Here is a 27,939-nt window from a genome sequence, read left to right on the forward strand (position 1 = left end):
ATGGGTGAGTTATTTTGCGGCATACCCCGGTGGGCGTGTCGCGGTATCACGCGGTGTCACGCAGTGTCACGTGGTTAATCGCGCGTCATTTGACGCTCTGCCGGAAACTATCCGGCGTCACCTTGTAAAACCGCCAGGGGGAGCTTAACCTCTCATGTACAGCATTTGAGCCTTTAATTTTGAACAGTGTATTACAGCATGTTAATCTTCAGTCATTAAAATGTTGGTATATTTTATGAAAGCAAGATTGCTCAGTTGGACAAAAGTACACAACCTACCTTTATCAGAAATATTTATGCATCAAAGCCTTTACCGAAGATATTACTAATAGTATTAATAATGGATGACTTTGGACAAGCTGTATACTCAAAGTATAATTTCTTTAGCACATTTGTACAAGCACTTGGAATCTGTCCAAGCCATACTTTGTCAGGCATTTTGTTTTACTTCAACGGGCATAAAAACTTCCTTGCTTTTAACAGGGCGTTTCATAATTTCTAACTACGAAAATGATTTAAAATGCGACACCTATCATTCAACTAGAGCTTAAAATATCACAAGGAAAAATACACACCGGTATTCCATTTCTCCCTAAACATTGTAAGCTTCGAAGTCTTTAACTAACGTGATACCGGAGTCAACAAGCATACTTTTAGAATTTGATTAAAAGGGAATATAATATGGAATCGCGTATCTCAAGAATTTAATAACGGTATGATTATATCCGTGTACTGCGGCAGGGCTGTGTAGGGCTGTTTCGCCTGCCTGCTCATGCGAGCTGTCTTGTAGCCTACTGGTCTAGGTGCGTGACTACCAACGGCCAAGTTGTGTGTTCGAATCCAGCTGGTGCTGGACCTTCCAGTTTTTTTTATTTATTTATTTTTTAATCGCGTAACATAAAAATATTACCGTATGCAAACTGTACTGTATACAATATGTATATGTATATTTAATGTCTTAACTGTGCCCGTTTAAGTATTGAATATTCATATCTAATTTTACCACTGAAGGGAAATCTTAACATAAACATACAGTATATGGCTGGTCTCGGTACTTTAAAGAAAACATACACACCAGTATTCCATTTCTCCCTAAACATTGTAAGCTTTGAAGTCTTTAACTAACGTGATACCGGAGTCAACAAGCATACTTTTAGAATTTGATTAAAAGGGAATATAATATGGAATCGCGTATCTCAAGAAATTAATAACGATATAATTATATTCATGTTGCAAAAGAACTGCAACGGACATAAAAACTCCCTTGCTTTTAACAGAGCGTTCCATAATTTCTAACTACGAAAATGCCAGGTGAAAGGATTTGTAAACATATTTTGTTAAAGCAAGTCAGTTTTTTCTGCAACACATAAAATACATTTTTCCAAGAAAGTTTAGCCTTTGTCACTAATGAAACCACTAAATAAAGACATAAATATAGAAATCTTAAGATTTGTTTTATTTAATGTTGGTAACAGGATGAACTGTCAGAGTGTATATTTTGTTCGCAAAGTTGCTGCAAGATGTTAACAGTGAAAAAGGTATTTAGAAATGAGTTATTTCAAGATGAAAAAGAAAACATACACGAAACATGGTTTCATTACGACCAGAATCGGTCTTGAGATATTTTTAACTTGATTTACAGTATTTGAGAGGTATGTCTTAACACCGATACTACAGTGCTTAAGTACTGCTCACGTATATGTTTCTAGGTTTATATTATGCATTTCATACGGTCAAATTACTTTTGAGCAACTAATAAGAAGCGCGAAACGGTATGCATTTTACTTTCGTTTTGTGCTGGGACCCGTGGATTGATTAGAGATATCAAGTACATACAAGTCATTTTTTAAATGTTGTAGTTTGTCTTGAAAAAATGTTACGAGTACATCATCTGTCAACAATCACACAGGTTCTGTTTCCATATTGCGGATTTTGGTTAGGTATTATCAAATCCAGTGGCGCTGTTAGTTTACTGAGTCCCATGTCACATGGTCTGTGATTGAAGCCTGTAAAACCGGTTTAATTCGTCACAGCCAGCACTCTTCAGGTGTGAGGGTCTTCTGCTCAGAATGAAACGCTAAAATGTTTGTGTATATTCTAATGGTAGTGGGGGCAGGGTGTGTGGGAACAGGTTTAGTTGAAATTGCATTAGAGATCTATGTTCTTCACACCTGAAACATTTTCTCTGAAAGCATTTTCTTCGCAGTTTAACCGATCTTGTTACAGCATGTTACAGTTTACTTTTATTAACCATATTAATTTTAAGTGCTTAATGTAAAATCTTGTAAAATATATATTTTCATTGTTCAAATATACATTAAGTCTGACTATCATATAATAAGTTAAATACAAAACTAAAGAAAAAATAGGGTTAAATATAATTCAAAATATTTTGCTAACAATGTTAACTGTTTATGAATAATAAAATGTATTAACTAAGGAGTAGGATGGCACAGTTGTTAGTATGTTTTTTGTTTTGTTTCTTTTTCATAAATACAACAGTAGTACCTGATGTCTCAGTGGCTTTCAAAATTAAATTATGCAATAAATAACCACATGTAAGACTCTGATGCTTAAAATGTTTAGGGAGAAAGTGGAATACTGGTGTGTATTTTTTCTTTAAACTACCAATACCAGCCATATACAGTCTGTAACGTAGGGATTTCTATATGTCTTTATTTAGTGGTTACATTAGTGACAAAGGCTAAACTTTTAGCTTCAGTAACGTGTACATATCTCCCCTTTTTATAAAACGACATGGTTGAAAACTGTTCCAGAGCCACTGTTGTTTCATCAGTGAAAAGTACATCATGAAATGCCTCTCCCTGTTCAATCCACTGGAAAAAAGAAAAGGAGCATAAAGCTTCTGATGGTCATAAACGATATTCATTTAGGAGCAGAATCAGAGGTATGTTTTTAACTGCACTGCATTGGAGAGAATACCATAGTGTGTTTTTTTTTTACTCCCTGGCGGAAACTGGCTTCCAGAAGAATCAGTATGGCTCAGAGATTAAATAAAACTTCACTCGCACCAAACAAATGTATATTTCTAAATATCACAACATGATCGAATTTAAGTCATTTTAATAACAATGAATAGTCACCTATGCGTTACAATATAAACATTTATATTGATTTAAATCGCGTTTAAATCACCTTTATTTAAAACCCATAAATAAAGCTGATACTGTTTAGACTTTCAATTATTTAAAACTGTATTAAAGCAGCACGATACACAATGCAACGTAAATCGCTATCTTTGTCTTCTGTGTAATAATGTTCACCTCAAATTTACAGGTTAAAAACAATACTGTTAGGCTGGGAAAACGATTTTTTTTTAAGAAATACAAAATGAGATATAATGATATGTTCCGGCTTAGACATTAACGAAGAGCATAACGCGTGTACTGCATACACTGCAAGTACAAACCCCCTCTCTGCAGGAGTGCTGGCTGTGACAAATTGAACCGGTTTCACGGGTATTTTCAAAGTAGGAGGCGAGATTTCCAGTGAAAGACACTCCCCCCCCCCCTCAAAAACCCAGTAAGTACAGTACTTACTAGTTAAAGGCTAGGCTCCCGACTACGGCGAAAGGAACCCTTCTTTCATTAGAATACAATGAACATATTTTAGCCCTGAATGAATTAATAGCAAACATGGTTTACATAAAATACATTTTTCCAAGAAAGTTTAGCCTTTGTCACTAATGAAACCACTAAATAAAGACATAAATATAAAAATCTTAAGATTTTTAAAATACATGACTTTGCTAAAATTTATTTGAAAATAAAAACAATTACAACCGCCAGGGGAGAGAGAGAACAGGGGAGGGATGTTGGTTTTGCATAAGGGGCGGGGCTATGGAAATAAGGTCTGTTTGGGAATGTGTAGTTACATGTTCTGGCTGTTTGTGAATTATCGTTGTTGAGTATGGAGTGTTGAGGTATTGATTTTGTGTAATGCTTTATGTTGAAAATTGAGGTGGATTTTGTTTATGATAAACAGGATAAACTGGGATGGGAGGAAGGTTTGGTTTTGCATAAGGGGCGGGATTATGATAATTGGAGGACTTAGCGAGAGTAAAATGGTTTGATATATTTGATTTTGTATTGTGGTTGTTATCTATGTTTTTGGTTGGTATTATGTTTATATGGTTGTTTTTGTTGGTTGGTTGTTATTATGGTTATTAATAATACGATCTATAGTTGAAATCTGAGCCTAAATAAAAAGAAAAAGCAAGTGATTAGGTTTATGAGCAATCTAATTACTTATTCGTTTAAAACGCTATATAAAATAAAGTTTATTATTAATTTGCTGGACAGAGCGGTGAATATTATTATGCATAAGACAAAGATAACGATCCTGATCAGTTTAGAAATCTGTGTACGCTGTAAGGTTTTTACTTCTTAAACTTTTAAAATACACGTTTTGAATAGAAAGAAATCCTCTTCCTGGTACAGTATGTATAGCAAACCAGCACGTCTTTTTTCTCCAATCAGAGGGGTGTCAGATGGTGTCAGCCAATCACCATTCTGCGTTAGGTAGCAACGGGTGACTGTTCTCAGGCGGAAGATGTAAACAGCTTAATGTTCGTGTTAAATAATTTTTTTAAATTCAATTAAACGGGCACAGTTAAGACATTAAATATACATATACATACTGTATACAGTACAGTTTGCATACGGTAATATGTTTATGTTACGCGATTAAAAAATAAATAAATAAAACTGGATGGTTCAGCACCAGCTGGATTCGAACACACAACCTGCGAGTTGGTAGTCACGCACCTAGACCAGTAGGCTACAAGACAGCTCGCATGAACAGGCAGGCGAAACAGCCCTACACAGCCCTGCCGCAGTACACGGATATAATCATACCGTTATTAATTTCTTGAGATACGCGATTCCATATTATATTCCCTTTTAATCAAATTCTAAAAGTATGCTTGTTGACTCCGGTATCACGTTAAAGACTTCGAAGCTTACAATGTTTAGGGAGAAATGGAATACTGGTGTGTATTTTTTTCTTTAAAGTACCAAGTCAAGCTATATACTGTATGTTTATGTTCCAAAATTAATATCGTTTATGGCTTTTACACGCGTTACAGTATGCTCCTATTCTTTTTATGCTCAGCTACTAAGATTTCCCTTCAGTGGTAAAATTCAATATCTACAACGGGCACAGCAAAGACGTTTACTGTAAGTCTTTCTACGACAGACCAACGGATCACAAGTGCCCCTGTCGGTCAACCAATCACGTACTGCGGTGCCGCGCGTCATCTTGCGTCATACTGAGCGACGTCACCTGCGGTACGTGTCTGTAACGCGCACTTTGAATGGCTGCATCTGTATATTGGCTACAGACGTGTGCATATGTGACCTTATTTCAGGTACAGTGCCTACATATTATTTTCTAATTTGTAAAAGGATGAGCATGTGGAGACAAGACAAGATTGTGATTTCTATCAAACCAATGAAGATTGATCTGCCATCCTCAGTCACCTGTAAGCTGACATTTTAAAGCAGGAAGCAGTTCACCCTGATGAGATGGGAGCAGAAGGAAGGGACTGATCACTTTTGAGAAAGATATTAAAGAGCTGGTAAGCAGCTTAACTGCCTGTTGTATTAGTTCATGTGAAGATGCTCATTCAAATGTTTAGCTTTAGTTTTTTGTTTTTGGGTTGTTTTTTATTGTTCTGTAAATAATTAAACACTACTTTGGAAATGAAGGCTTTATTTGTGTTCATCCAAATAGCTGCCTGTATACAGCAACTGGCTTCTGGGTTTGACACTAACTTACAAAGCGTTTTTATTTTCTGAAACCTCAACCCTGGAAAACATAAAACAGAGGGAGAGGGACATTTTTCCCTAGAGAAACAGAGATGTTATATCAGATTGTTTAGTTATTTTTTAAGAATGTGAATGTATTCATGATGTATTTAAAACATTCCATACTGTATGTACACTGAGAACTGAGGGCACCTTTGCTAAAGGATTGTAGGAATATGGAACAGGTTACCAGATATCCCAGCTTTCTTGAAGAAACAGTGGATGAGATCCTTGGATCAATACTGACTACCAAATGGACCAGGAAGCTGAGAGATCTCCTCTACTTTGTAATAGATTAAATTTTGAGAATACATATCAGTCATATTGTTTTTATTCTATAGTTTTTATTTCTATAGTTTTTAGATATTGTTGTAACTAATTTGTTTCACTCAATCTCACAGAATGCAGTCATTGTTGTAATGTTTGTAAATATATCAGAGAAAGCAACTGAAGTTCAATGTCAATGCTGTAATTCTTTGATCAATACAGCTCTTTGAATCTGAATTTAAATAGAGAAAAGGGAGAAGTAAGAGAGACACAGCAGAACTGTAAGTGAAAATGATCCTGATGAATTACAAGGAGGACAAACTGGAGTTTTCAAATCAAGACCAAGAATAAATTTGTTTATACAGATCTATCGGTCACATACTGTAAATTTATTTGTAGATTTATAGCCTTATGATCAAACTCTGTCCTTTGGCCTCTTTATTGGTCAATTGTAAAACCTAACAGAAAGCATACAGGTGGGGTTGGGGGTTTCAGACAGTTTTCAATATCTTTTTTACACACTGCAGGAAATACAATCCAGAAGGAGAAAAGACACACAGGGGTTTTGAGGGGTGCTGACACAGATCTCAGCAGGACAGGAGCAGTAAGAATGGGAGGATGGACAGATGGATCGTGATGATGGACTCTAGATAAATCGAGGAGTTTTAATTCTCCTCGGTGCTGGAGACTGGAGAGAGTCTGTGTCTCCTACCTGAACAGATCACTCCAGAGTCCCAGATGTGAGAATAGCCGTACTGTTTCACTTCATCTTTTCCACAGTCCCTCAGCGCAGACTCAGACCCGCTGCACTTGACCAAGCTCAGCAGGACTGATCCAGACCCTGATCCAAAGTGAGCTCCTCCTGGTGCTGAAACAGCAAATCCACAGCCCAGCTGTCTGCACACCACTGCAGCATCATCAGGATCCCAGCCACTGTCATAAACTGTCCCCCACTCTCCACCATGATACACCTCCACTGTCCCCTCACAGGGACTGGCACCATTCACCAGCCTCACATCAGCACTGCCTGCAGAGAGAGAGAAACAATCCCTATCACCATGTCTACAGGATATTTTTATATTAAGACATTTTAGAAGCACACCTGGAATTTTTATTTTGTTTTATCTGTTTGATTGGATTGCTAGTCTCTCCCATGGGGAACAAGAGACAGTGGAGTGACAGGAAGTCCACCAGCAGCCATCTTACCTCTCCCTCCACACACCTGTGTCCAGATCCTGTTATATATCTCTCTGTCCATATCACTGTGTGACTGCAGAGGGCTGTTCTGCTATGGTTACTACAGTGGACAGTGGCTGTAAAGACTGTGCTCATGTGTTTCTAAAAGCTGTGGTTAGTACAGTGGACAGTGGCTGTAATGATGGTGTTCCTGTGTTTCTGGGAGCTGTGGTCAGTATAGTGGACAGTGGCTATAATGACTGATCTCCTGTGTTTCTAGAAGGTGTGGTCAGTACAGTGGTCAGTGGCTGTAATGATGGTCTTCCTGTGTTTCTGGGAGCTGTGGTCAGTACAGTGGTCAGTGGCTGTAAATACTATGTTCCTCAGTTTCTAGAAGCTGTGGTCAGTAGAGTGGACAGTGGTTGTAATGAATGTGTTCCTGTGTTTCTGGGAGCTGTGGTCAGTACAGTGGTCAGTGGCTGTAATGATGGTGTTCCTGTGTTTCTGGAAGCTGTGGTCAGTATAGTGGTCAGTAGCTGTAATTACGGTGTTCCTGTGTTTCTGGAAAATGTGGTCAGGACAGTGGACAGTGCCTGTAATGAGTGTGTTCCTGTGTTTCTGGGAGTTGTGGTCAGTAGAGTGGACAGTGGCTGTAATGACTGCATTCCTGTGTTTCTGGAAGCTGTGGTCAGTACAGAGGCTGTAATGATTGTGCTCCTGTGTTTCTGGAAGTGGTCTGTTGGCTGTAATGATGGTCTTCCTGTGTTTCAGGAAGCTGTGGTCAGTAGAGTGGACAATGGCTGTAAAGACTATGTTCTTCAGTTTCTAGAAGCTGTGGTCAGTATATTGGTCAGTTGCTGTAATGACTGTGTTCCTGTGTTTCTAGAAGCTGTGGTCAGTACAGTGGTCAGTGGCTGTAATGACGCTGTTCCTGTGTTTCTAGAAGCTGTGGTCAGTAAAGTGGTCAGTGGGTGTAATGACTGTGTTCCTGGGTTTCTGGAAGCTGTGGTCAGTAAAGTGGTCAGTGGGTGTAATGACTGTGTTCCTGGGTTTCTGGGAGCTGTGGTCAGTAAAGTGGACAGTGGGTGTAATGACTGTGTTCCTGGGTTTCTAGAAGCTGTGGTCAGTACAGTGGACAGTGGCTGTAATGACTGTGCTCCTGTGTTTCTGGAAGCTGTGGTCAGTACAATGGACAGTGGCTGTAATGAGTGTGTTCCTGTGTTTCTGGGAGCTGTGGTCAGTATAGTGAACAGTGACTGTAATGATGGTGTTCTGGGTTTCTGGAAGCTGTGGTCAGTACAGTGGACAGTGGCTGTGGTGTCAGAAGGCTGAATCACTGAAACCAGGTTTGGTGTATCTGGTGTATCTGGGTCTCAGGCCCCCCATGTACTTAGCAGTGGGCACTGACCGCATGTCTGTATCAAGTAAGAGATTTAAACACTAATAAGTCTCTTCAACATTCTACTTTGAAAATAAGTTATAAAATCCAAAACAGAATCAATACAAATATTTTCTTAATACATGGATGCTTCACAACTTGTGCTGAAATATGTGAAGTGTAATGCTGCAGAAAGATGGAAAATCTGCAGCTGGAGATATAATTGAAACCCAGGCGCAGGACTTTGAGCTCTTTCAGAGTTTGAATGATCAGGGAGTAACAGATCGAATGCAGGCTGATGGGCTGAATGAAAAAGGTGAGCAGAAAGAAAACATAAAGAGGGACACCTGTCTCCCAGCTGAAATAAAGAAAAGAAAGGCTGGAGAGTCAGCGAGGAAAAGGAAAGAATTAAAACAGAGAAAATATTTCAGGATCGAAGAGCAGGAGTAGTGAGAAATTAAAATAACCGAGTGATAAACTTGACTATGAGAGGAATGCGATCGCTAGGTTCACAAGGTTTAGCTCTAATGATGGAGATTCGGTGTTCTGAACAGTTTCAAATAAAGAGGTGATTAGTGTGACTGGGAGCCTGAATGAAAGACTGAAGGTTTAATTGAAAGACGTCCTGACCCAGTCTGAATGACAGGGTGAGCGCTCGAGGGAATGTTGCTGTTGATGCGAGTCAGTCCCAGCCCAGACTGTACGTGAAGTGTGTATACGTACTGTCCAGGGCACATTTACAGTAACTAGATTTGTTCTTTTTGATTACATTTTCAATCACCTTCAGTTTGGAGTGGGAAATATCTTTTTCCATTACACACTATATGCTACAATTCATTTAAATACTACTTTTTATTAATATATTTTTTTGCTATGCTTACATGATAAATATGTGAACAATGTGTTTTAGCTTTTACCTCTCAAGATCTTAGTACATAATTCACAGATTGAATTATAGTTGCACTTAATAATATATTCTAAAAGCACAGTGCACAGGTTATTTTTATTAATCATTCTTTTTTAAAATTCCATGATTTAAGAAAAATAATCCCTATCATTAGTTATCTAAGACTTACAAACAACAATTCATTTAGCTGTGAAGTATCAGTCAAATGCAGAATAAACATGGAACAAGAATTAAACCTTTATCTCTTCAAAATGAAGTACAAAAATACACATTTCTTTCAACATAATAGACACATTTCTCAAATAAAACTCCAGTCTGAACAGATCCCAAACTTTTGTTTAAAGTTGAAAAAACTACAAGATTTGCCTCAGGACTCCTGTGTTGTTACTGAAACTGGACACTGTTGTCTAAAAGCACCCGGTATGGATTCAAGTCAGAAAACTACAACACACTGCAATACAAATACCTACCACCTGAATGTGACTGTTATAACAAATAAACACAACTATATGTCTTGTCCTCAATCATGTTACAGTGTTAGATCCTTCTGTAATATAATTACCATAGTATCTAAAACTACTGTAATCATTCTCAAAAATAACCATGGATCAAAAATATTTGAATACATTTACCTTCAGTACTCTTATTTGTATTAGCACATTCACCTGCAATAGTTACTAATATTATTTGTTAATCGGAAACATGCCTTAAATATACTTTTATCTCTGATCACCTGTCTGTAATAGTTCTTTGCACTAAAATTGTCACCTTCTCTCAAAATACTATATTTTTTAATAACATTTCCATAATGTTATAGTTATTATTATTAATGTTACTTTAATATTACAGTAAATACAAAATGTGTCAATAGTAATAAAACTGGAGTCTCAATAATACTCTAGTATTTAATAACACACTTATCTCAGTTTAAAATATTAGTCTAAAAATACTCCAGTGTTTAATAACACATCAGTTAATTACTTTAATAAAACATATTAATTCATCAGTGTGTAAAATAAAATATCAGTCCGATCAATACAACAGTGTTTAAAAACACACTGATCTCTGTTAATACACTAGTCTGTTATTATACCTGTTAGAGAAGGCAGAATTGAGCACAATGAAATAAACAACCCCTGGTAAATATTTTGAAGATGTTGTATTATTGTTAAAACATTTGTATTCCTTTTTGTTTGCAAACGGGAAAATTTCCACAAGTCCTAGCACATGACCCAAATTACAGCCAAAATTTTGTATTTTATTATTATGGTAATAGATAAGGGATTGTCAAGTTGTACAACATTTTTGATAAGGTTGCTAAATATCTACAATATTAATAGTTATAATAATTATATGTTAGTACTTAAAAAACATTATCCTTAGTCTGTGTTGTGTGTAATAGTGTATAACTGCATATAAAACTATTAATACAGCATTAATAGAAAATAGTTTAAAAAACATATAAGCTGAATTAATATTATGATTAATTGTCGAGGTGAAATTCTTGTTTATACTGCAAAATGTTTATTATTTTTCCTTATTTATAGCACCAGAATAAAATCAATTATAATTTTAAGGAATATCCATAAAGCTGAGTTTTAAATTAAACAGAAAAGCACTTCTGCATACTGTGGTCACTACGGCGGGCAGTGGCTGTAATGACTGGAGAACCTCAGATGGCTGGTCCTGGGTTCCAGGAGACTGTGGTCACTGTACTGGACAATGACTGTACTAACTCTGTGGATTCCAAGTCCTGGGACCAGTGTTTCTGTGTTAGCGGGACCTGTGGTCACTACAGTGGTCAGAGGCTGACAGGTACTTCACATGTTGTGCTGAAATGTGTGTGAGGTGTATATTCCCATTGTCTGTATGTGAATTGTTGACAATGATTTTCTAGACTTTACCTAAACTTAACACATGATCATCAGATTAAATTATATTAAAGAACAACATTTTTCAAAAATACCAGACAGGTTTAACATATAGGCACGGATACATTTATTGTGATGTGGTCCTGAGCAACTGCTCAAAAATCTAAACTTGAGTCCTGTGATTACGAATTAATTTTTAAATATTGTATTTGTATGATAACGTAATTAAATATTTAATTTGTATTACTCATACTTATATAATTGCATTTGATAATAATTTCAGATTTCTAATGTAGTCAAAAACAATAAAGCATTCTTATTAAAACTTCACAATTTACAAAAAAAATCCTGTCATTAGATAACTAACCTAAAAACACAAATTAAATTATTTAGCTGTTAAATAATAGACAAATCCTGTATAAACACAAAACACAACTACCATTTTTTAATTCCTCCTGTAATGCCACAATGTATTGTAGCTGTTAAATTATTAATGTTACACCTCAGTTTCTGATGAGACCCCAGTTAATAATAATACACCTACAATACTAAGAATTTCCACAATTTTCTTAATATTTTTCATTTTATAGCTTATAAACCAATAATGAATGTAACTTTTATCAGCCTGTGCTTTTCAATGTGAAAACAAGCAAACCTGGGCTTTATGAACCAGGTAAACATATATCAGTTTTATTTTAATACTATAAAAATACAAGAGCTAATTGTCCTATGACTAAAAAGGTTTTACATTTTCAAAATGTAATTGTAAGTCTTTAAAATGAAGAATTCACACTCATAACTTCCTATCATATTGGAACACATATTCTTATAACATCTCGAGGAAATACTTGTTTTCACAGTAACTGAATATCACACAGCCTAACGATAGAAACCTGGACTGTCTGAATACACCAAAGATATAATGGCAGCATTAAAACTCCAGTCTTAATTCTCTAGCATAAACACTTTAGGTGGTTATAACACATTTACTGTATATCTATTAATACATCAGTCTGTAATAATTTAATATCAGTCTCAATAATAATTCACTATTTAAAAACATGTGTATCTCTATTAATGCACCAGTCTGTAATAATACAATACTGAGGAGTCAGAATTGAACACAATAAAACAATAAACAACCCAGGGTATTTCTGAATCATCCTGTATAATATGATATTATTCTAGAAACATTTTTTATTGCTCACACTTTTTTTGTTTTTGAGTAAATGAAGACTTTTTCACATGTCACAGCATATCACTCAAATTATCACTTATATATAAAGTTTATTATTACAGTAACGAGTAAGTTAAATAACTTTTTAAAGATTTTATACACTCCATGTTTTCACAAATTATCAATAGAGGGTGATAATGGCCAGATTCTGCTCTATCCATCTATAACATTATTATTATATAATGTTTAGAAATCTTAAGAATATTTTAATAAAATCCAATAAAAATTAAAAGCAACTAATTATATTTAGACACAGCTAATTATATTTCCTTACTTACAGACCAAGATAAAATACAGTTATAATATTTTTGATGAATACCCACAAAGCTGAATGTAAAATAAACATTTAAAAAATGTTCAACCCACTTATTGCTCCATTTCCATCAAAACTTTACTTAATTTAATTCCAGTTGTTGTCTGTCTGTCTGGACAGGAGAAGACTGGTCACTTACTGTCTGAGCTGTGCAGCACCAGGACAGCGAGAGAGAAGATGGACAGGCAGCTCTCCATTGTCATCAGGACAGAGCGCAGCTGAGACCCCTGTCTTCACCCCTGAGCCCACAGGGCAACTGAGCTGCTGCTCCGCACCCCAGACCCCCAGTAACAACACAGCCCCCCACCCCGCCAATCACACACAGCACTGCCTTTTCAGACTGACAGCAGGAACCTCTCACACAGGCGGGATGGCCAATCACACAGGGCCCTTTCAGTCTTCTCCATATATATCAGAGACACATCACTGTTTCCTCTGCCTGAAGACACTCCCAGCAGCGCGGAGGAGAGGAGAGACGGGAGCAGCTCTGTGTCTCACTGGAGGAAACACAGATACAGATACAGACAGCAGGGCTGCAGGTGCTGCAGGGGCAGGAAGAGATCAGATATGAAACTAAAAAAATTGTAGACAAGTATTATATTTTTAAATCAGTATCAAGATAATCAATTATGTATATATTGTCCTGTAATTCTTGCTGTCTGTATCAGGAAGTGTCTAGAACGTGGTCCTGTCTTTCTTTCTGTGTAAGGCAGTGTCTAGTGACTGGTGTCCTGAATATGGTCCTGTCTGCTGTCAGTGTCAGGCAGTGTCCAATGACTGGTGTCCTGCAGTGAGTCACAGAGTTGTTGTGTCTCCAGACAGTAATGTATTCTGGTCATGGTCAAGGGCAGTGTGAGGAGAGCCTGTGTTCAAGGTGGCAGTGAGGTCATTCAGGTCAGCACAGGAGTACGGAGACAAGGTGGACTGAATAAGAACTGGCTGTCCTGTGACTGTGATCAATAATTTAAATGAAAAAGAAAGAAAAGCTCAGCAGTGATTGTCCCCTATGTACTGAGCCTGTTGGACAGCAGCTCTTCCAGTTGAGTCCCTCAGACCCTGAGTCTGTCCCTGAGCAGCGCCAGTCCACACAGATGTTCCAACCCCTCCAGCTGTGGCCCCAGTGTCTCTTTCTGTGTGGAGCTGACTGCATGACTGAGACTCTCCAACAGCACAGTGGAGCTGAACTGATACTAATAGACTGATACACCCCCAGTCTGAACAGTGTGAGGGAACAGCTCACATCCTCTTCCTTATTATTATAGGTAGTAGGAGTAGCAGTAGGAGCAGAAGTAAAATATTAGTAGTAGCAGTAGTATCAGTGGCAGCAGCAGTTGTGGTAGCAGTAGTAGTATTAGCAGTTATGCTGTATTTAAACTCTCCTATTCAATATACTGTAGCAGAGTTCTTGTGTTACAGCTTCACCATAATAGCTGCAGCAGCAGGAGCCACAGAGAAGAAGTCAGTTTCAAATTTGAAAAAGCAACAAAATTATGAAAAAAAAAGTTCAGTCCTTGTTAATACAGTGGTGATTTAAGGCAGAGCTTCACTGGAGCTACTGGTCAGGCTCTGCAGTGAGTCTGTGGCTCTTCCAGCACAGGAAGCCAGGCTGTACTGTGAGGCTGTGGGTGTCAGTGTGATGAGGCAGCTGAGAGCTGAGCTGTACAGGGAGACACACAGGGAGCCCAATATTCAGAGCTCCAGTGCTGCACAGAGAGACACAGGAGAGACCAGTGTTCAGACCACTACAGGGTGACAGGTCCTCTCCCCACACAGCTCTCTCAGTGTGTCTCTCAGGGCTGAACAGGAGGGCTGTTCCTGTCAGAATGGAGGCTGACTCTCAGTGAGGCACACAGGGGAGCCCAGTGCAGAGCTCTACAGGGTGACAGGTCCTCTTCCCACACAGCTCTCTCAGTGTGTCTCTCAGGGCTGAACAGGAGGGGCTGTTCCTGTCGGAATGGAGGCTGACTCTCAGAGCTCCAGTGTCAGTATGAGGAGAAGCTCTCAGACCTGACTGCTGCCAGAGCCTCTGAGCATCAGTGGCCATGAGCCCTGAGCTCCTCAGCAGCTGAGAAAAGCCTCCTGTCTCCTGTGGTCACAGTGTGGTTGAACACCTGCACTGTCTTCCTGCTCCTTCTCCTCTCTCTCCCCCTTTCTGTCTCTCTTGCAGTGTGTGCTCTTATCTGTCCATCTCTCTCTCTCCTCTCCTATCACTCTGACAGTCTGTGCAGAGTATCTGAAGGGGATGGAACATTGCTTGGCAAAGGAAAAGACTTCTCAGAGGCAGAATAAAACAAAAATATTTTTCTCCTCTCAGTCAGATTCACAGCTCAGACTCACACACAGAGGTCTGGGTCCCTCAGTACTTTACCCAAATTCCTACCTCCTGAACAGACAGAAGCTCATCTCCATCCTTCTCTTTATCCTGACAATTCAGAACCAGAGGACATTCAGACAATCAGTGCTGCTACATGAATAATATCAGACAGAACAGCCTAGACTCAGGTCACATCTCCCCCTTTTCTCCTTCCTCACAGCCTCTTAGAGACAGAGAAGAGCTCCTGGTTCTCCTCTCTGTGAACTGGACTCAGGGGTCACTGATCTGGCAGCTGTGGGCTCTGTTCCAGGTCAGAAGCAAGAGGCTTCTATTAACCCTTTCCAGGACCTCCAGCCCCTCAGTATTACTGTCCTGATTCATTGTCTTTACTGTAAGTCACTTCTCCAACCCTCTGTCAGAAGTGTTTTACTGAAAATTGAGCAATATGTGTTTATCTCTTATTATTATTTTTACTGATTTAATGAACAGCAGTATTGCTACTCTTATAAGTGTAATATGATTATCAGCAGCAGCAGACTGATGGTCTTGTCTACAATAGTGACCAGTTGACCAGTCTGTAGCTCTGAGCAGTGGGACTCAGATTACACAGAAGACCTGTCTGTGTGTTATTCCACACCAGCCCTGGGATACAGCGTCTCCCACACGTCTCTCACGGAGTCTTATAAATATACAGTTAAACAGAGTCTGATAACAGTTATACAGTTAATTAAATCACCAAACTGGCTGAGGAACTCGAGAGCTCGAGTGGAAATAAAACCAGGAGATGCTCTTCAACCTTAAAAGCGCTTATTACAGGGACTTGTGCTCTTTCTCTTCTGCTCTACGGGAGTATGCTTTACAACGCATTAGTCTGTGAAGTAAACTATTTTTTTTGTTTAATAAATTGTATTCCTCGGTTTGTCGGTCTCCTTCTCCAGCTGTTATGAATCGCCTCTCTTCACAGCCTGGTGTTTTTTCTTTTGGAGATGTTACAGTATATCTGTAAGAAAAGCCCCCCGGGCTCCGGACAGGAGTCTCCTCCAGCGGAGACGCGCTCTGCTCTGTCAGAAAGAGCGCTGTGACGTCACAGACACCAGCCAGAGCGCCGGGATCAGAGAGCGAGACCGCGGGAGGAGCGCTGAGAGCACGGAGGAGAGATATTGATCACTTATCTATCGACAACCAATTAATTCAACTAAAAAACCTTAGAATCATCGATTAACTTCACCGATTGGTGAGTACTGATTCTTTTCTTTCTTTAAATTCTTTAAATATCTAGAAAACAGTCAATACAACCTGTATCGCTCAAATACCATAGTGCGTTTAGTGTTCATAATGTTCAATCCCAAATTAAAGAATGATTATTCAAATGATTGTTTAGAAATTGTATTCTAGAGATTGAAAATTATATTCCAAGTTGATAAATTTGTATAGGTAACAGTTTAAATGCATTTTTCCACTGTTTACAAATTATAAGTATGGTAACCACGGCGACACGTGCCACTTCACTGTGCCCAGCTAGGTGTCTCGCCTTCGTCACAAAGAGTGGTTTGACGTCACGGACTAATACTAATGCGAGTGTATTCATATTTAATATTAGTGAGAGTACAATCGGTAGCTTTAATATTAATGCTAGTGTTCATGTCAGTATTAATGGTGATTGTGCTTCTGATAGTTTTGATGCCAGTGTTCATGTTAATATTAGTTATAATTATACAGTTACTGTTAGAGTATTTACACTAGTAGTCATGTTAGTTTTAGTGATAGCATTACTGTTATTATTAGTATTAGTAGTGTAGTAGTAGTTTGTGTCAGTGATAATGATAGTGTAATTCTTAGTGATAGTGTTACTGTTTTAATGTTAGTGGCATTTGTGTTAGTGTTAGTTATACTGTATTTGTAGTTATGAGTGTGTGTGTTTTTGTCTGTGTGTGTGTGTTGGTGTGTGTCTATAAGTATTTGTAGTCTATGTGTGTGTCTGTGAATGTGTGTCTGTGAGTGTGTGTAGTGTATGTGTGAGTGTCTGTCAGTGTAAGAATGTGTGTCTGTGAGTGTGTGTGAGTGTCTGTGTGTGAATATGTGTGGGTGGGTGTCTGTCAGTGTGTGATAATGTGTGTGATTGTGTGGGTGTTTATCTGTCAGTGTGTGTGAGTGTGTGTGTAGGTGGGCTTGGGCTCCACTCGTGTGTCTGACAGAAGTGACCCATCAACAGGTGTTGAGGTCCAGAGTTGCCTGAGAATGGAACCACTTTCTAGATTCCAGACCCACGTCCAGAGAGCTGTGAGTGCTCTGTTTTTATCACTATTACTAGTAATGACAGCAGTAGTAGTATTAATATCAGAATTAGTATTAGAATTTGTAGTCATGGTCATAGTAGTAGCAGCAGAAGTAACAACAGTGGTAGTTGGATTATCCAAGCACTTACTCCAGGAACTACAGTATTACACATTTATACTCTATTTTCCAGGTATGTTTTGTAAAGTGCTTTGATGTTCTGGATTAAAAGGCAAAATATAAGAAAAAAATTGATTGATTGATTGATTGATTGACTATGAGAGTGAAGTCTGGTCGAACTTGTTTGTCTAACTGAACTGTCCTGTCCACAGATGTCAACAGAGGTGAACAGAGAAGATGTCCAAACCCACCAGAGACTGGAGACAAGTTTGAGAGTCAGGCCCCAGACCCAGAGAGCTGTGAGTCCACTGCTGGTCTTCTTCATATTGTGATTCTTCCTCTTCTTCCTCCTCCTGAAATGAAAGCTCATCGCAGTAGCAGGGCTCTGTTGTCTTCTCTTGAAGAGGAGAAAGACTCTACCTGACAGTGTGTGCATCTGCGTGTGTGTAAGTGTGTGGGAGTGTGTGTCTGTGGGTGTGTGTGCTTGTGAGTCTAGTCCAGCCCGTGTCTGTAACAGAACTGTGTCTGACATCCCCAGATCAGGAAGGAGGTAACAAGAGACTCAGCCAATACAGGAGCCAGACCCAAGACCCCAAGAAAAGCAAGTCTGCATTATTATTATTATTATTAGTAGTAGTAGTAGTAGTAGTGAGAGGATGAGTGTGTGTGAGGTTGTGTGTGAGAGAGGGTGAGCATGTCTCAAACTCCATTCCTAGAGGGTCTGGTGCATCATCTGGTTTCCTGCCCAGAGGTCTTGGTTATAAAGTTGATCTAATTTTTTAATTAAACAAAAAATATTCTAATACTGTACCTTTATCCAGACCTTAAATATCCAACTGTGCCTTGAATATTTTAAGTCTTCAACAGTGAGAGACATCAAAATATATTATTAAACATTATTTCCACATCTTCTTATGAAAATAATTAGATTAATTGTTTAATTGGCTAGCCCCGTTTGGAAAGAAAACCTGGAGATGCACCTGGCTCTCCAGGGATTGTGATTGGGCTTGAGACCCCTGGTCTAGCAGAACTGGCCCCTCAACAGGTCTCGACAGGGATGTTGGGGATCATGAAGCTGGATAGCTGAGGGCTGGACACTGCTTCTGGATCGAGGACGACAAGCCACTGTCATGTAGGGTCATCTTGGCCCATGATGATGATGTGTGTTTGTGTGACTGGCTGGTAACTCTGTTTTCTCCTCCCCAGCACCGCCTGGAGAAACTCGCTCAAGTCGAGAGAGGGATGGCCGAGCAGAGAGAAGGGTGTCACACCGAGACCTGGGGCAGATCTCACAGGAACGTAAGTATTGGCTTCAACAACATGGTTGGATAGCTTGTTCCACACACCCACCACCCTTTACGTACAGTAGTGCCTCCTGTCCTGACTGTAGGGTCTCATCCAGCTCTCTCTTGAGATAAGCCAGGGTATCGGCTTCAACAACATGACTAGACAGCTTGTTCCACACCCCCACCCTCCTCTATGTAAAGAATACTGTATTAATACTGTTAGACTAAGAATAAACCTGTACTGAGACACAAACTTGGTTGGCTTCTGCTAGTGAGACTAAAGCAGTCAACTTGCTGACAGGTCTTGACAGAGGTGGACGTGACCCTGAAAGGCCGGAGAGGGGCAATCGATACTGAGGCTCTGAGCAAAGACTCTTCCAGTGTAAGACAACCAATGTGTTCTGCTCAGGATGATGATGGTGATGCAGATGGTAGTGTAGATAATGAAGGTGGTTATGATGATGATGTTGATGGAAAGGTGTTGATGATGATGATGGTGGACATGATGATTGTCATGATGAAGAAGGATATGGTGATGAAGATGGTGTAGATAATTTACTAGAAATGTGATGAAGATGATGGTGATGAAGATAGTGGAGATTATAATGGTGGAGGTGTTGATGATGGTGATACAGTCATGCCTGTGTGTGGCTGTGTGTGAAAGGGAAGGTGGGGTTGGATCAGGACTGCCGCTGTCATCTGATGGGACTGTCAGAGGAAGAGGGAGCAGACTCCCCCTCCGTCTCACCTCAGGCAGCTGAGAGCTGCAAGTCTGTGAGCCTGATATGTCTGTGATGTCTGTCGAAAGTTTGGTTTCAGCTGCAATGATGATGACTGTGATTGCTGGGAGACCAGTGGTAGGGCCTGGTCCTCCTGGAGAAGACCCTCTCAGTTTTCTCTCTGTCCTCCTCATGCCCTCTCTGTGCCCCTGTCCCCTCAGGCCAGCCAGCCAATCACCAGGCAGGAGACCGAGACCCAGCTGTGGAACTGCCCTAAGGGCCCGGAGAGGGATCTGCAGAAGGACAGGGCATGGACCTCCTCCTTGGCAGCCCACATACCCCATTGCTCGCCCCCTCACACACCCCCTCACCCACCCCCTGGTACACCCGCTCACCCGGGCCTGACCCCAGCGGCCCTGTGGCGGCTCAGGGAGGGCCTGCAGGTCGAGCTGGAGGGGCTGCTCCAGGAGGAGGAGATACGGGTGCGGACCTGGGCTCAGAACATGATATCATCTATCCAGCTGGACTGCCTGGCGCTGTACAATGAAGTCCTGCCTGACTTTGAATCAGAGGGTGCATACGCGGGATTGGTAAGTCCCTTAAACCCCTCCCCCTTGCTTGAATCACACTGAGGTATGCAGGGGCTGGGGCTACTCACCTCTCCAAGACACCTGCGTCATCCCACTCCCATTTCACCTCAACATGGTTCTGAGAAAATCTCCCGTCCCCAAGGGGAGAGAGACAGGAGCCGGGCTGGGCCTCCAGCCCTCTGTTTATTCAAGATTATTGCCTCAGGAGGTGGGTGAGGTGGAAGACACACTGTCTACAGATCACCACTAGGTGCAGCGTAAAGCAGGGGGTGAGACTCTTGATCATGGATAAGGATAACAGTGGGATGACTCCCCCTCTCTTGACTCACTGCCTAGATGTTATATCACTCCAGCTCCTCCTCATGGTGGTGTCTGCAGTCAGGCAATTTGGAGAACTGTTGAGGGATGATGATGAATATTCACCTTTCTTGTTCTCCCAGGGCACAGGAATCATGAAGCAGGACAACTATGAGGAGGTGAGAGGCGCTGAAATCCTACTTCGAAAATACAATGGTCAGGTTTGACTTATCTGAGGTGGACAAGTGCTTCCGCCAGGCTGCAGCCGAGCTTGACCTTTTCCTGCAGAAGTACCTGGGAGATGTTGTGGCTGAGGCCTGTGAATAGCAGGTTTATTTTGATAAAAGACATTTCTAGTCCCCTTCTATTGTTGGTGTCTATTTCATGTAAAGGATTTGACTTGAAAATGAAATGTTTAATCGACTTACAGGGAGTCTTCTTTAAGATGTGTATCGGATAGCTCTCCACTGTCACTTTACTGGACTTTTAAAGTAACCAATCTACAATGAAAATATATACTGCACATCTTAAGGAAAATGAAGAAAAATCCGTATGCTGATTGTCACCAAAAATGTCACAAATTAACCGCCAAACTGTTTAACATGTCCAACCACCTCTTCCTATTTTGCAGTGATTACAATTATTTCAGTTTCTTCTCTTGTATTTTCCTTACTGTTTCACTGTCCCCTTCCCCCATGTGGAGATGGATCCACAGACGAAACCCTGTTTCACCATTTGTTTGTTCAAAGTCTTTGGACTGACTTGCGACTTGCGAAGCCCCAGTGGCACAATCAGTCAGTGTGCACAGCAGAGTCATGGCGATGTTGTGTGTTCACGCCTCACCTGGAGCAATGGCACCTACAGATCCAGCCATTCAAAATGTGTGGAGTACGTGGTGGTAAAACGCGGTGGGCATGGTGAATCATACCACATTTGAATTGAAATATGATAATAGTATCTGGAAGCACCTTGTAAAATCACCAGGTGAAGCTAATAAAGCTTAACATCTCATATACAGCATTTGAGCTGTCACCAGAAAACGCCTGGTTTCGAATCCCAGTCACTGCTGAGGGACAGTCTTTTTACAATTAAGAATTTAAATTGCATACTCTTTAGATTTTTAATAATTTGAAACTGTGTATTACAGAATGTCAATCATTAAACATTAAAAAGTAGGTATATTTTATAAAAGAAAGATTGCTCTTGTGGACAAAAGTACACAACCTTCCACCTTCATCATAAATATTTTAATTCTGCACAAATATTTTATGCATCAAAGTCTTTAACTTGGTAACTAACATGGGTTCTGGTTTTAACATGCTTGTTCTAACATTATTAAGCTTATATTCTGTAATTCATAAAAAGTTATAACGTTTTATCCTTTTCTAAGAATACGTAGTAAAAACACCACTTGCTGTTATTGTAAAAAAATACATGTTGTAGTGATTTAACATCACTTGATAGTTATATTAATATGGGATCGTGTAACTAAGCAGCTAAAGTATCACAAGTGGACGTTTTGGAAACATTTTGACATTCTTTTTTTTTAAAAAAAAAAACTTCTATTGTCGCTGTAGTGGTAATGAGCACTGTAATTGTCACAAAAGCTTTCTTTCCAGACCCTATGCGGACGACACAATCCGGGGTTGAGTGAGGAAACACAGGGAAAAAGTCATGCAGGATACGGGAATAAAAACAAGGGGGCGTGTCCATGGAGTGCTGGTGGTCGGGGAAGGTGTAGCGAGGCAAACAATCTTGGGACGAGTCCAAAGAGAAGTCCAAAAACAAGGCAAAAGTCCATGGCCAGGAGATCCATCCAAGACAGGAGATTAAAAACCAGAACCGGGTCGGGACCGGCAAGGGGAACAGGAACAGAAGCTTAAAACCATGAAGGAGCCAGACACATCCAGGACCCGGGCTCACATGATACAGGAACCAATGCAGAGCCCTGATTGGCGTCTGCGTCTGGCTTATAAGAGGGAACTGAAAAGGGGCTGGAACAAGGGACAGGTGTGGGGAATAAGGGCTGGAGCGCCCTTAAGAGGAGGGGTTTGCGATCATGACAGTAATGTACCTAGGCGCGATAAGAGCCGAATGCATAAAGATAGTCCTTTATTATTATAGTCTACTACTACTACTACTATAGTCCACTATAGCTTATTGTGAACATGATGTGTCTTTTTCAGGTTTACACCTGAATTGAGAAAATAATGACCAGACACATTATTATAGTTTCAGTGGCATTTTTAATTTGTGATTCTCGATTCTAATTACAATATATACAACTTCGTTTTAAGGCTTGAGGCGTCTGTTAAACTGCCCAACTGAATAAAGTGTTTTGAATCAAATCGGTTGAACAGTTGACAGTATTCCCGTTTGATAATTCACGTTTTTATTTCATTATTAATATAAATTAACATTGAATATGTTATGATAAATATATATATAAAAACATGTTAATATAGTGTACATTATACTTACTATTTTATTTTTTTTAAGTATTTGTTAGAAGAAAAACTTGTGCCGTAAGCAGGTAGGGAACTTGGATTGTCAAGGGCTGCTCGAAAACACAGCTGAGACGAACAGTTTAAAGTGTTTTGAAAGTAATCATGCGCGATTGAGTCAAATTAAAAATAAACCATGTTTACAAAGAATGTGGATTACAGTAAATTAATATCAGGTTTTTTACTGCGATAACGAGCACAAGTATTCATAGAAAAGGTTAATCACTTAACTCAGTTAATTTTGAATGTGTTGTGATATTTAGAAATACCATCAAATTCAATATATTGTCAATAATATTTACTATTTTAGTTTTTCAAAGAAATGTTTATCTGTTAAAAGAAAACTCATGGCAAGAGCTGGGTTCAATCCCCCAACTTACAGCATACAAGTCAGATGCCTAAGCCATTATACCAACACACTGCTTGACAGTTCAAGTTATAACTGAACAGGGCAGGCCAAAAGTTTCCAAGTAATCGCGGGTGAATGAGTCAAATTGATGCAGATGTTTACAAAGAAAGCCTACTACTGTAATATTTTGAGGTATATGAATATAATTATATCGTTATTAATTTATTTAGATACACGGTTCCATATTATATTCCCTATTAATCAAATTATAAAAAGTATGCGTTTTTTTACCGTGATATCGAGCCCAATTAAATATGAATAAATATTAATGAAGTTAATACTTATACTTTTACTTAGTATATACTTTTATATACTTTTTATGAAGTTCTGTATATAAACTTAATACAGTCAGAAGTACGTAAAACTTTTTCCAAAATAACCACAGTATGTAACCGAATGAAAGACTGATGCTTGAAATGTTTATGAAGAAAGTGGAATACTGGTGTGTATTTTTTATTTAAATTACCAAAACCAGACATATACATTTTACATAATATGTTTATGTTCCTAAATTAATATCATTTATTACCTTCAGACACGTTATACTCCTCTTCTTTTTATGCTCAGCTACTAAAATTTCCCTTTAGTTGTAAAATGTCCATATTAATATTCAATATTAAGCCGATTTAAACATGCACAGTAAAGAGATCAAATGAAGCAATCGTTTCACTAACAACCAATTCATCATAAGTGCTGCCTGTCAGTCATTTTGGCCAGCCAATCACTTACTGCGGTACAGCTCGGAGAACTATAGAAAATTTCCACAGTACGGGGTTGTACTGTGCATTTTCAATGACTGTATCTGTATATATAAAAATTATAAAAGCCAACCACTTTTATCATCATATTCTCGCTGAGAGGAAGGAATCAGTGTAAATATATCATTACAAGTGATAATAAGAGCAGCTTTATGATAACCCTAAGAAAATACTACTATATTGGTAGTTGGGGGAATGTATATTACATATATCTAGAATATAAAATTAAGGAAAAGGAAATGTATCACTCAAAAGGAAAAAACAAGAAAATCATTAGTTGATGAACTATTAGAATACTATATATTTAATATTTCTGAGTACGTGATTATTGAAAGTTAAAAACTACGTATTATGTTGAAAAAACTGCAAAAACAAAATAATATGCAAACAATGCATGGGATAGTGAAAAAATAAAACTTTTCTGACATTTGGAATAGAAATTATACAACAACTTTATATTGTAAAGTGAAGAGACAGGTGAGTTTATAAAGAGCAACATGAAAGTGAAGCTCCCAGAGTTCAAATTGCAGCAACTTAAACCCTTAATCAAACTAGGAGAAGCCTAGACAAAGAAGAACCAAAACAATGAAATAAGACTTTTACAATGGTCTAACACAACATAAGAATACACTTAGATGAAATCTTTACTATTTTACAGGAGAACCTAATAGGGAAAGTTATAAAAGCGTGTATGTGTCAGAAACCTAGAGAGAATTCACGTGCAGTATCATTTTGCTTAAAGTTGAACTGAGCACAAACAATATAGTTGCATTGTATACTTGTATGTGCAATACACTATTTCAAGTCTAAACTAAAGTACAACTCACTCTGCTGTGACTCCTTGCATCTCTACGCTATAACTTCCATCGAAGAGAGATTTTATCAGCAGCATGCAATTGATTCTTCCGACATTTTGTTTAATACTGTAATGTGGATGTAAGAACTCATGAAGTATTACCAGGATCTACATTTAGCACTGCTGATATTGATGGAGTTGAAATGCATGATGTATTTATTGACAGCTATATCTGAGCCGATAATGATTAAAATACCTGCTGTAAAGTGTTAGGATTCATGGCAAGGCATATTTCTCCCCCCTAAACGTTGCTACTGCATTGCACATTATATGAGCCTTACCAGTTTCAGTAGCTCCTGGTGTGTGCGGTTTTTAAAAACCTAAAGTAATAAGAAAATAACTTGTACACAGCAGTGTGTCTGTGGAGATTACCTAGGAAACGCTGAAGCTCCCTGCACACAAGCAATCCAACATAAATGAAAAATGCCTGCAGTCTGCCACTTATGCGTTTCCTTTACTACAGAGTAAATTCATAGGAATGAAGAGAAATGGAAGGAAAAAATATCACATTAAAGTTTCCAGTTACTTGGCACGAATGAATCAGCTATTTCTATATCCAGTCACACAGGAGATGGGTTGATTCTCCAATGGGGATGTGTTGTTTCTTTACCTTCTTACTAGACTGTCATTCAATTCTGTCTCCTTTGAAAGCTTTTTACATCTTTTAAGTGCTCTCGGTTAAACCACGCATAGAAAACCATCACTGCTGATGATTTTCATGGGCAGATGCACACTTGTTCTGTAGAACTCTAGTGATAAAGCCCTGCCTGGGAATATTGTACGAGAATTATAAAGGGCGAAACAACAGCCCCAACCACAGGAATGGTAACAGGAAGGATTGTGTTCTTATTTAATATGTCCTTTTGAGAAATGCCTTGTAAACGCACACAGGCGTTAGAACGTCGACAAATAATTTATAATGGAGCTGTGAAAACACAGATTTTCCTATAATCCTATAGCAGACTCTTAAACTTTGAGACAAAATGACACCATATCACGGCAAATATTAATTCAAACATCACCACAACAAAGTAATTAGTGGGGCTTTGAGTGAACAAAAATCGCTTTTATTGATCATCTTTTTCTACATAACTTTTAAGTGAAAATTTGCTCACATATGTTGCATGCGCGTTGGTAAAATAATGGTGAGCATAGCTGCCTCCCAAGCAGGTGATCGTGGTTCAGTTCCTGAAACAACTGGCAGCCGTGGGATTCCAACCCCTGAAGAGACTGGAGCCTTAATCCAGCGCCTTAGACCCTCGGTCACACTACCCTATACCCTGTGTCTGTTCTTCACATTACTTGCTCGGAGAATGCTGGGTGGCTTCAGCTCTTGTTGTCCATCCTAGTGGTTTTATGACGCCTGGAAGCGACTGCACCTCCATTTTCTGAGATGCTTCTCCCTCTCCCCTCTCCCCTCTCGACTTCTCTGGCACCTCTGGATATAGTTCCTCTGTTGAGCAGTCTTCAGATCTCTTCATACAGCGCCCTTGAAGTCATTTTATTTTTACAGCAGGACGCATCCGGAAAGTTGTTTTTTTACTTTTTATTTGAACAACAAAAATTAGATACAATACAAACAAGAACACATATAAAGTATCAATAACATTGTCAGGGATACATACTATAATAAATTATACCTTATTAAAAAAAAGATTGAACAAGGCATATTAAAGACATTTCAAAGTAGCCTGTAAATACGCCTTTACATCTATTTTGAACTGTTCAAACAAAAGACTCTTCCCAGACCATTTCACTTTATGTATATCACATTCTGAAATCAGAATGTGTCTCCTGTTTAAGAACTGTTTTGGGCAGTATGTCTTATACAACGCACCCACAGTATTCTAACTGTGGACTGCAGATCTATAGTTCAGCTGAATTCAAAGGATCCAGCAATCGTACTGGAATTGACTGGGATTCTGAAATGTCTCTTGCAAAGGTTTTCAGGTTTGCTTAAACCTTTCATTAAAAAAACGATCTGAAACTTCCTAGCTTACAATCTCTGAAGTAGTTCTCACTAAACTTGGACGTGATGTCCGCAGATGTGCAGTGTACCTTTACTCTTGTCGTGTTCAAGAGTATTTTCACTGCGTGAGCTTCTCACTGCATGTCCTGTACTGTACTGTGATTTCGTTTAGATTACCTATGAGGAGTACAGGGACTAGAACATCTTGAACTACTTTCGTTATATAAAAAAACGCAAAAGAATATGCAAAGTGAGTAACATTACAATTATGTCGATTTTCTGATTATGTCTCTGCTTTACTTAATGAATTTCCTTAGTGACAGGCCATTTCTTTCCAATATTTTTTTCTGGTGCGGTTATTGATCACATACAAAATCTTATTTTCATAAAGAACACCAACAAAGTCACTGTGAAACTGGTATCGGGAAAAGTTTCATAATATTTCTTTTTATTAGAATACAAGTAGATCTTATCATTACCTATGGAATTTCTTGCCAGTCTGGCGCTTGAATTCACAACCCTGAAATTCAGAGTTTCATGCTAGTTGCTCCAGAGAAAACTGAAATCTTTTATTTATATTAAACACTGCGGCTCCTGTCCTCTACTTTTCGTCACTGAAGAGGTGGATCTGGTCTTCAGTTTACCAACAATAAGCTCAGGCAGTGCTCCTTTGTAAAGCAGTGTTTGTTCGGATTGGTTATGTGCATCAGCTCTATATCAAATATCATAGATGAAGGCAGCTCTCTTGTCTTGGGTTGCTGTAACCCAGTTTCAAAGCAGGAGTACTGTGGTCTCAATACAAAGTACTGGCCACTATACCATTAAGGCAAGCAGCCCAAACGTACACGCATTTTGTCATGCGTGTGT

General features: G+C 39.0%; 1 protein-coding gene and 1 pseudogene across 3 annotated transcripts; one reads left to right on the forward strand and one right to left on the reverse strand.

Moving 5' to 3' along the window:
- The window catches only part of LOC138242482 (zinc finger protein 271-like), a 372,248-nt pseudogene that overhangs the window by 109,333 nt on the left and 234,976 nt on the right, over positions 1 to 27,939 (reverse strand).
- Positions 16,415 to 20,922, forward strand: LOC138242488 (uncharacterized). Of its 3 annotated transcripts, XM_069198028.1 has the most exons (7): positions 16,415 to 16,524; positions 17,503 to 17,570; positions 17,897 to 17,983; positions 18,223 to 18,285; positions 18,891 to 18,983; positions 19,911 to 20,279; positions 20,720 to 20,922. In XM_069198028.1, the coding sequence occupies exons 2-7, from the start codon at positions 17,529 to 17,531 to the stop codon at positions 20,801 to 20,803; spliced, it is 738 nt and encodes a 245-aa protein (XP_069054129.1). In that variant the 5' UTR covers positions 16,415 to 16,524; positions 17,503 to 17,528; the 3' UTR covers positions 20,804 to 20,922. The 3 variants fall into 3 exon arrangements, with proteins under 3 accessions (XP_069054129.1, XP_069054131.1, XP_069054130.1); XM_069198030.1 differs by lacking the exon at positions 18,223 to 18,285; XM_069198029.1 differs by lacking the exon at positions 16,415 to 16,524 and having other exon boundaries at positions 17,029 to 17,570.

The sequence above is a fragment of the Lepisosteus oculatus genome, chromosome 14 (assembly GCF_040954835.1).
Source record: "Lepisosteus oculatus isolate fLepOcu1 chromosome 14, fLepOcu1.hap2, whole genome shotgun sequence".
Taxonomy (NCBI): Eukaryota; Metazoa; Chordata; class Actinopteri; order Semionotiformes; family Lepisosteidae; genus Lepisosteus; species Lepisosteus oculatus.